We start from the raw sequence: 10,307 nt of genomic DNA, 5'->3' as shown, positions 1-10,307 counted from the left end.
GTTAAAAATACCACTTATTATTCTCACACTGTTGATTTCTGTTCGATTTCAGCGTTGAGTAGCCAACTCTGTTGTTATTGGTCGAACGTTTTTTGCGTGTGTCGGCGGATTCACGAAGAGTTGTAAACCATGCGGGTAGCCGGTAGGCGCGATTTTCGCACTTCAGCACCATCCACTCACAGCCTCACACTTTTACGGACACTAGTAGTTAACAGTAATTGTTCAATGGAAAGTGTAGAATACTATGCATGCAAATCAATTATTAAATAGCTTTTACTGTTATTCAGGGCTGATAAGTGCATTGACATTTAAAAATGCAAGGCAACTACTATTGGTTAGTTGAAAATAATAATCATCATTGGTATTGTCTTTGTGGTGGACTCTATAGACATAATTCACAATAGCCTACTGTGTTATTGACATGTTTCGTTGTGTTATAGGGACACTGTCTCTTTAAGATCACCTCACTTGTGTGTTGATATGCCGGTCGGCGGAATGTTTGAATTGAACAGTTTTTATATGACTAAATGAACGACATGCCGTTGCTTGTCGAGGTGAGAAATTGTCCCTTCCCTTATTGTATCGCAATTTATATAGTCTTTTGACAGAACGTTTTACCTGGGAGAATTTGTTGTCGCTGCGGTGTGTACACGTGCGTGTGTGTTCTTACCTAAGCGTGTGCAGATGGCGGAGCCGTTAAACGTCTTACCTGTGCGTGTGAGAGTGTGTGTGTGTGTGCGTGCGCTTCCGTGTATGTGTCGCTACCTTTGTGACGTGCGGTGTGTGCGCGTGCTTTAGTGTGTGCGACTGCGCATGTGTGTGCGTCTCCGTGTATGTTCGTGCGCATGTGCGTGCTTGCGGTGTATGCATTCGCGCTTGGCACATGCGCACTTGAGTAACTTGAGTAACTGCTGCGACAGGCCTGCTATTATAGTAGTAACATAAAGTTTGAGCGCAAACGATCTGTTTCACGCACTTATTGAGGGGCATTCTCGGTGGGCGCGATTGCTCCCTCTGGCTCGAGCATAGATGTTTCTATACGTCATATAACTAAAGCAAAGGGGAAAGTCGAAAAAAGCATGATATCACCCATTTAATGACAGAGAATCATGCTCTCGTCCTTTCGTTTATTCTCCTGACTTTATTTGGGTCGCCTTTCTCACCTCCAGAGTTGGACCTCTACATTGTCTACTTAGGAGGTGGCCTGGACCAAAGTTGCGTTACGCACTAACCCTAACTCCACCATGTGCATCCTCACTTTGTAAACGTCGAAAATAACGCACACCTGCACCAGCGTTATGGCATAGTAGCGAGTACATCCCTGTCCTGAGATAAGATCATCCTGTAGCGCACCACGGGCTCCCCTCCTCCCGCTTAATGGTACGGCCCGGACGGCTGCTCTGCACCGTGGAGCTGAGCGCCGAGGCTCAGTCTTATCGCAGCGGGCACGGTGGAGGACTGCCGGTTACGCGCACGGGCATCGGGAGCATCAGAGGGAAACTGTACAGCAGAACAAACAAACACAAATGGATATTTTGGTGACTTTGATACCTCTTTTTTTCCTCACAAAACCAGGTAAGTCCCGCAGGCGTTCATCTGACACCCGGGGTGGCGTTCTGGTTTTAGTCCACACCTGGTCTGCTGGGGTACCTCTCTTCCCGGGGATCTGCGTCTTTGCGCGCAGGCAGGCTGTACGTTTAGCGGGTCGACCACAAATTAGAACGAACTGTTTATTTACACTCTTAGCGCTGAAACAAGGTCGAAAATTGTGCGTTGCAGATTGCAGGGTTATTCCTGCGCATAGCGCACATAAGCCATGAGGAAAACAGGTGATGGCATGGTAAAAAAAACCACACACCAAACAAAGATAAACGTTTATTTAATCATTAGCAATTCGGGAGCATACTTGCTATTTCTTCTGCACATCTATGATTCACATTTTATGAATAACAATGTAAATTTGAATTCCCTGTATAAACTGTAGGCTATGTGTCAAAGCAATATGTCTGTATGTACTTCTTCATCATGCCAGTTACACACTCTTGTTGGACGTCCTCTCTCAACAGTTTTGGGTTTTGGATCAGATCAAGATTACCAGATTGATATCATCAATGAACTTGACCTGGCTAATGCCACCTATGGAATTACCCAAGTCGCGGGGCTACACAACAGCAGCAAAGCCTTCTTGTTTCGAGGTAAATAATTAATGTGTGTGTGCATGTGTGTGTGTGTGTGTGTGTGTGTGTGTTTGTGCGTGTGTGCACCAGAATTCGTGTCCTTAATGTGCAGACACACGGTGATCAACTTAATATGCATGCTCTCTGAGTGTTATCAATGTCACACCTTTCGGTCACAGGATATCGTCAGCATCACTCCTGATTACAATTAATTTGACCTCGATTGCCAATGTTCAATGCATCTTCATCCGACAGCGTCTATACCCTCCCAGCCTTATTATTGTTGTAACATTGGGACGACCGGTCTAGCTGTTAATTGGCTTTGTGCTGTAACTTTAGCCTGTGTGTCTGGGCGGTTCAATGGTTACTTAATGTAATGTATGTGTCTAGTAATGTGTTATCATTTCGTCACAATTTAAATTGCTTTAAAATTGATCTTGTTTTCGTAACATTGTAGTTTTGTTGCATTTACCCAAGAGATATGCCACGATTGTGAGTCATTTGCATACTGTGTGTGTGTGTGTGTGTGTGTGTGTGTGTGAGTTTGAACACACATGTGAGCCAAAGCGTGCTTTGATGCGCGTGCCTCCCAGTGTCAGATGGGCGTTGATCCACAGGAGCAAATCGTTTATCATCTCAACGCAAAAAGAGCAAAAATGAAAATGTGCCCCTCATGAAAATAATAACACAGCAGTTTCTCATTTAGGCAGAGGGGGAGTCAGACGGGATACTAGCGCAGTGGTTGTAGCGTAGCGTCAGGTATGCACTGCTACCACACAATGTGTGACTCCATTGGGCTTAGATTATTGGATTCCTTCTGTTTCTTTATGTATCGATGAAAAGATAGGCGATGCACCAGTCTACCCTGGAAGATGGCATCCCCACCTCCAACTACCCCCCACCCCCGCCCGGTTATCCACCCCCGTACCCACCAGCCCGCCCCACTGACCAGACCGTGTGAAAGCAGGGGGTCTTAGCCATGAGGGAGGGGAGGGTGAATATTGAACGAGCGAGCCCGAGACCCGAGCTTTCCGTCATGACCTATTTAACACTTTGCCCACTGCCGTGTTGATTTATGGCAGCGACCAGCCCTGCATCGTCTCTCACAGCCTTCAGGCCCAATTGAACCTCAACTGGATTCCTTAAAAATAAAAAAAATGTATTAAAGGGGGAAAGACCAGCAAATGGGTTGCAATCAACTGGTGTTGTTTTTGGAGGGGAATATTTATTTCCTTATGAAACATGCTATAGGCAATGTGTAGACCGTAAATATTAATTGTTGGTTTTGTTTTGCCACACTGTATTCTCCAGCTGTATTCTGTGTTTGACTGAAGGGTCAGCGGTGTGTTTTAATGATTCTGTGGGGATGGTGGTGGTCGTTTCTGCGAGGAGAGAGGGATCGGATATCACTGTTTCTCCTAAGATTCTTTGTCCAGTATCGGTGCTGAGGTGCACCATGGTGATGTGCAAGTGCACACTGCTGGATGTGCACTTGCATGGTTCGGATGTGCACTTGCACGGTTCGGATGTGCACTTGAACGGGGTTCGGATGTTCACTTGCACGGTTCGAATGAGCCCTTGCACGGTTCGGATGTGCACTTGCACTGTGCTGATGTGAACGTGCACGGTACTGATGTGAACGTGCACGGTACTGATGTGAACGTGCATGGTACTGATGTGAACGTGCACGGTACTGATGTGCACATGCACTAATGTGCTCGGGCACATGCACTAATGTGCTCGGGCACATGCACTTATGTGCTCGGGCACATGCACTTATGTGCTCGGGCACATGCACTAATGTGCTCATGCACAGTGCTGGTGTGTGTGCGGCAGCAGAGAGGTTTTAGTGCGACTGATTTCCGTCGGGCTCTGGTGAAGTCCAACAGAAACAGTCTCGTACTCTGTGGTGTAACAGTACCACGAAACAGGGAATATCCTGCGAGCAAACCATGTGTGTGAGCCAAATTGATCTGGCGTTAATGTTGGCGCAGATACACTTTTCAGTCTACGTTTTGTAGCCATCCTATCGACTGGGTTTCAGAATACTGTTGCTTCTACACAATCCAATATGGAGGCTGCTTTTATCAGAGACTTGTATGTGTTCCTGTGTGTTTTCTCTGTATGCTTCCTAAATCTTAAGTCATTGATGGGATAAAGCCACCGTGTCATCATACACCTTTTATTCTTCTATAGCAAACCCCTATTTCGCCGTTAGTCATTTTCCACTACATTTCTCCAATGGCTATAATGACCATGTAACAAGGGAGATGGTGCAGTTATGTGTGTTAAGTCAAATAAATCTCTTTTTGTGGCCAACTTAATGCACATTTTAAAAAAACTCCTTGCATCCAGAAGACATGCATTTACATTTAGGGCATTTAGCAGACGCTTTTATCCAAAGCGACTTACAATAAGTACATGCAGTACATGCCGACATGGCGATGATGCATTGATGAGAAAATGTTGATATATTTTCTTTAATTTCAACAGCAGGTTGTGTGTAGGCATCTCCCTTGTAGCATGGAGTAGGCACAACCACTAGATGAGGGAGGGGTTGACCTATATCCTCCTAAATTAGTATGAGCAACCATTTAACCAAATTCAAAGAGGTCCAGTTTGAGAATATTACGGTCTGGAACATCCTATTGTCTCACTTTATTAGCGTTATGATTCAGTTCCAATATATTGAAGAAGCCTAGTAGTTAGGGTTAATAATACTTATCGTGATGTTTTCACATTGAAAAGGAGGTATTTCTATTACTTAATAAATGATTAAATTGAATTCTCTCATTTCAAGTGAAATAAGGACTGCATTTACAAAAATGCATAATGGCAGGAGCTTGTGAAAGACGTCCATTTTAAAATAATGTGCTTTATTTTAGATTTTTTCTTTTATAAAAGGTAGGCTATTGCTCGAGTTTTACTTCCTTCTTTTCTGTTCACATTATTGTCCTCAAAACTCTTGACTCATTTATCAGCAATCAGCAATCTCAACACATCGTAAAGACGGTAGAGCTTAAATGCCTAATTTCTCTCTGTCTCACGGTCTTTCTCCCTTAAAGGGGTGATATTATGCCACCAGGTGTGAGTATGATTAGCCATTATGAGCGGTTCGAAAATCTGATGTAGGATAGATAGTAGACTGATCTATCCAGCGTACATCTAGGTGGACACGCCCCCTTGTGATGTCACTAAGGCACAGGGAAGGGACGATTTTCTTACGGCTTGTAATGACTAATCACACTCACACCTGGTGGCATGATATCAGCCCTTTAAATCCCACTCCCCCACTCTCTCTGGCTCAGTCAGAGAAGTGAGCTCTAGTTTGTCCTGCCGGGATTTTAATTCTGGGCTGGGAGGGCGTCGGCCGTCGGGACCATTCTCATACACATGAAAAGATGCTCATTGGTGAGGCTGGAATACTATGTGTCTGCTCAGTGTTTAACGCTGCCTCACTGCTTCAAGAGATATACTGGTTTTGAACTGCCAGTGGGACAAAGGAACTGTCTATTGTGGATTTACAGCTATTTTCGCCTTCTGCTTTTTTTCAATTTAGAGCGCGGCATGTGAAATTACTTTCCTCTAAACGTCTCCGCCTTGGAATGCACAGATTTGATTGGTTGAGCAGCAGCACGTGGGTGATTTACAACACATGCAATTGGTCGGTTAGACTCCTGGGCTGTGGTGGTGGTGGAACCAGTCCTGTAATGGCAGTTAAACTTGCACGCTCTGTCAAAACGTAATAATTCTCAATAATTGATCCGTTATAATAGGACGGCGTCTGGGTCCGGACCTGTAATGAGCTCCGTGTTTTAGTGACCTCTGCTAAGAACCAATAAAACCAGATTAATCATACAGTTTGTTCTTGGCATATTTTCTTCTTTTGAATCCTGAAAGCATTTATAACTTGATTTGAACACGGCCAACACTAATATCCCATGGACTAAATCCAAATAGGGCTTATTGTTTTAGTTAAAGCAACTTTTGGACTGGCCCACACTCGTAGATTCTCTGTGTTCTCGTGGTGGTGGTGGAATCAGCCTATTATTACCACTTGTCAGCTTGTGTGCATTTTAAGAACTGAAATATGTCATGCCCAACCGGCATCCAAGCCTGAAATCACTTTATTCTGGAGGTTCTCAAATAACTCATCTCTGGCGTGTGGATCCAACATTTTAGTCATAGAAATTCTCAGAAGTCCACCACTCGCACGCCTTAAAATCTCCTGACAGATCCTTGAAGTTGCGGAAATATGCTAGATGGAAAAGGACACTGTTATTGTTTTTTCCCCTTTCGTCAAATCCTCCAATTTCATAGGAAGTCATAATCTTGTTGCCAAAACTTGTGACCATATTAAGAGGCTTGGGGAAACGCATATGGGTGCTAAACGGAGTGTATTGGCCCTTTTATCATGCCTGCAAGGCATAAACCTCACACAAATAGATGGCAAAGAAACAACCCCCAAATGATAAATATGAGTGTTTAACTGCAGATCAATGGTTCACAAGGTGAGGCCGAGGTTATAGTCTCTCGAAAGAAAGCCTTTCTTTAGTCTTAGTAGGCATCGAAGGTTATTCTGTTGTTTGTCGTTGTTGATGCACTCCATCTTGGATGCTTTCTCTGCTCCTCTGAACCCCAGCCACCCTGTTTTAGTTGTAGAATGAATAGGGCTTAAATATATACACATGCAGGCTAAAAGGTATAGAATTGACGCTAGTCGGAGCTAAGCCTTTTGGTTTACATTTGTACTATTTATGCTTGCTTTTTTGGTACGTTTTGCAGAAAGTGAATCATTCTCACATACTTTTGCATAACAATGCATTTCATTAGCATATATAATTACAGTATTCTGGCATACTCCACGTGCTGCCCTAGATAGAATCATACCATAACAAAAAAATCGTGTTTAATATCACACATCGGGATCTAAGATCAATATTTACACAATGTGATAGTTTCAGAATGTTATCTGATTCGTATTTACCTCCGTGAAGGTGGAATTAATTACGGGTGAGTGAAAAAGGCAATCACCCCCAAACTGGGATGGCTGTTCCTTCAGTTCCGGGCTTCTGGGTACCTGGGAAGGCAGGGAGGCTAAAATTACAGGGAGCGGATCCACATTTCACCACAGCCTGCTTTATTCGCGGCATATCAGCAATGTGCATGTTACTCCTGTTTTAGAAGGCAGGAGTATGCCAATCTTTGATATGGGGCGACTGAAATGTTATCGTGTTTGTGTCAGGCAATTGGGCAGGAGAAGGGGCTTGGCTCCCCTCAAATGGATCCGTCAGTGTTCTTATGTGGGAGACGGGTCTGCCTGGAAAAGAGAGGGAAAGGGAGAACTGGGAATGTGGGACGGAGGCATAGAGCTTGCTGTGGCAGACTTCAACTGCCTTCACACCCACAATATATACAAATATATATTTGTTTTTTTCTGATTTAAGGAGCATGGTTGGGGGATTATGAAAATGCAAAAATACAGATGAGTGCAAAATGTATTTCTGGTAACATTTAGGCTGCCGAGAAAAGAAGAAGGCTTTAAAAACACCAGGTACCAGGTAAATGTACCAGGAAATCTGAGCTTTGGAAGACCAAAACAAAAGGTGAACCGGGTGTGAACTACCAGTACCTCACCACACTCGAGTTGCAGCACGCTAGCCTGGCATCAATTGCGACGGCTAATTTTAGCGCTGGTCTCCTTTTTTGAGCTTCATGTGGCACAGATATCACAGAGAATGCCCGCATGCCGCCGGGTCCCAATGGGGGCTTTGGCCGGCCCTCAGACCCGCTGCAGATGAGCCAGGCAGCGTACGAACCGCGAGGGTCCATGGCTCCAGCTATCAAACCTTTCATCTTTTATGCATGAGTTTCCCCGGCTGTCCTCGTGGCGGAGGCGGCGAGACATTCGTCCCACCGCACAGGAACCACGGCGGAATTATTTCCTCTGAATAATTCATCGGACACAAGGGTGATATCTTTCAAAGGGGACAGCAATAGCTCTATTGCCAACCCCCCCCCCCCCCCCCCCGCTGTCAAATTAAAGGTAGGCTGGATAGTGGGGGCCACGTACAAGAGCCTCTATTTGGAATCTGGGAAACGGGGGGTATTATGTCATTGTCCGCGGCTGGTGAGGCTCTGTAACCGAGGCTCGCTCTGGGTCACACCTCGCTCTCTATGGGGAAGCAGGACCAGGTAGCTGGTTAGTGTGTAGTGCAGTGTTTTACAAGACTAGGTAGTTGGTTAGTGTGTAGTCCAGTGTTTTACAAGACTAGGTAGTTGGTTAGTGTGATGTGCAGTGTTTTACAAGACTAGGTAGTTGGTTAGTGTGTAAGTGTTTTAAAAGACTAGGTGGTTGGTTAGTGTGTAATACAGTGTTTTAAAAGACTAGGTAGTTGGTTAGTGTGTTGTGTTTAAAAGACCAAATAGTTGGTTAGTGTGTAGTGCAGTGTTTTAAAAGACTAGGTAGTTGGTTAGTTTGTAGTTCAGGGTATTAAAAGACTAGGTAGTTTGTTAGTGTGTAGCGCAGTGTTTTAGAATAACAGATGGCTGGTTAGTGTGTATTACAGTGTTTTAAATAAACAGATCGTTGGTTAGTGTGTATTATATTACAGTGTTTTAAAATAACAGATGGTCTGTAATTGTTTAATAGTGTTTTAAGAGCAGATCATATTGACATGACCCCATCCTTGAGCACAGATCTACTACCACTAAGCTCTGCTAATAAGGCTGTGTGTGTCTATATGATCAATCTGTTCTACTCTGACATGTAATAATGGTTTTCTTAGGCTGATAAAATACATTCTTCCCTCCCAGTAAAAGCACCCCCACTTTGGTAATGTCTCGGGGAATCCTATTTGAATTTGGAAATTCTCTGTCAGCCGCACCACACTCTTTTAAGAAGATAGTGTGTTGCTGATGCAAGTACTTTTCTTAACAATTCATCTTAGATGGGGTAGAAAGAACAGTGAGTGGCTCTGCTTTTCAGAAGCAGGACATGACTATTTACAAGACATTTGAAGCAATTCATCATAAGCTACTCCAGGGCCTCCCTTTATTCAGGCTCATTATCACACCGACGGTGAGAAAGGTTGTCTGCTTCACTCACCGCGTATCTCTCTGTGCCCTCCGCAGAGAAAGCAGGGAAATTAACCCACAAAACAAACGTAAACACCTTGAGAGGCAAGCCATTCAGTTTCATTTCCATGTAGTGAGAGTATTTTCTAGACTGTGCTGTGCAGATAACAACGAGGCCTCTTCTCCGTCACAATGTGGACGTGATCAGTGCTCTGCACCGCGCCATTCCTTTGCTTTGATGCTATCATGAGTCCCCTGTAATTGCTTTTACCTTCATTAGGATGGCCCTGTAACCTTATGTTCAATTTGTTCCACTACAATCTATCCTGACGTATATTTATTTTTTATTACAGCCTTTGGGCGGCTTATTGCAAGGGGGAAGAGTAATAATCCTGTGTGTACTGTTGTTAGGGAATCCTAACTAAATGGCGTGGAGTGAACTTTAGAGGTGGCTCTCAGCGGACCACAGTGTATCACACAAACAACACATCATCGTGACGAGGGAAGAGACAGAAGGGCGATAATAGCAGACACACAAGTGTAGAAACAAAAACAAGAACACTGGCACATGAGCCGCTCTCTCATGGAAGAATACCAATCCACTGTCTGAGACTCAGTTCTGTTCATGATTAGCAAGGAACTGCAGCTGATGAGCTGTTCTCAGATACGTAGCTCTAGATGGCGTGCTGATGGGGGGCTCCAAGGAACAGAGCTGGGACCACACGGCGCCCATTAGACGTCACGCTCAGCCAAAGGGTTCGAGCCTGAATGTCATGGAGATATGACACAAAATGGACGGCATTTTTATAGCGCTTTTCTAACTGGTGGCCACTCAAAGCGCTTTACAATATTATCGAACATTCACCCCGTTCATGCACACATTCACACACCGACGGCGGTGTCAGCCACGCAGGGCGACAGCCAGCTCGTCGGGAGCAGTCAGGGTGAGGTGTCTTGCTCAGGGACTAATCGACATTCAGCTAGGAGGAGCCGGGGATCGAACTAGCAACCTTCCGGTTACCAGCCATCCCGCTCTACCTCCTGAGCCAGATG

General features: G+C 44.7%; 1 protein-coding gene across 1 annotated transcript in view; it reads left to right on the top strand.

Moving 5' to 3' along the window:
* Positions 1–1,500: 1,500 nt before the first annotated feature.
* The window catches only part of LOC130403591 (protein kinase C-binding protein NELL1-like), a 151,447-nt gene continuing 142,640 nt past the window's right edge, over positions 1,501–10,307 (top strand). Inside the window, exons 1-2 of the mRNA XM_056608008.1 lie at positions 1,501–1,575; positions 2,067–2,195. Coding sequence (XP_056463983.1) covers positions 1,527–1,575; positions 2,067–2,195 — 178 coding nt within the window. The 5' untranslated portion in view covers positions 1,501–1,526. The remainder of the gene's footprint in view (positions 1,576–2,066; positions 2,196–10,307) is intronic.

Source organism: Gadus chalcogrammus, chromosome 14 (genome assembly GCF_026213295.1).
Source record: "Gadus chalcogrammus isolate NIFS_2021 chromosome 14, NIFS_Gcha_1.0, whole genome shotgun sequence".
Lineage (NCBI taxonomy): Eukaryota > Metazoa > Chordata > Actinopteri > Gadiformes > Gadidae > Gadus > Gadus chalcogrammus.
The sequence above is the reverse complement of the archived record's forward strand: the minus strand, read 5'-3'. Positions and strand labels throughout refer to the sequence as shown.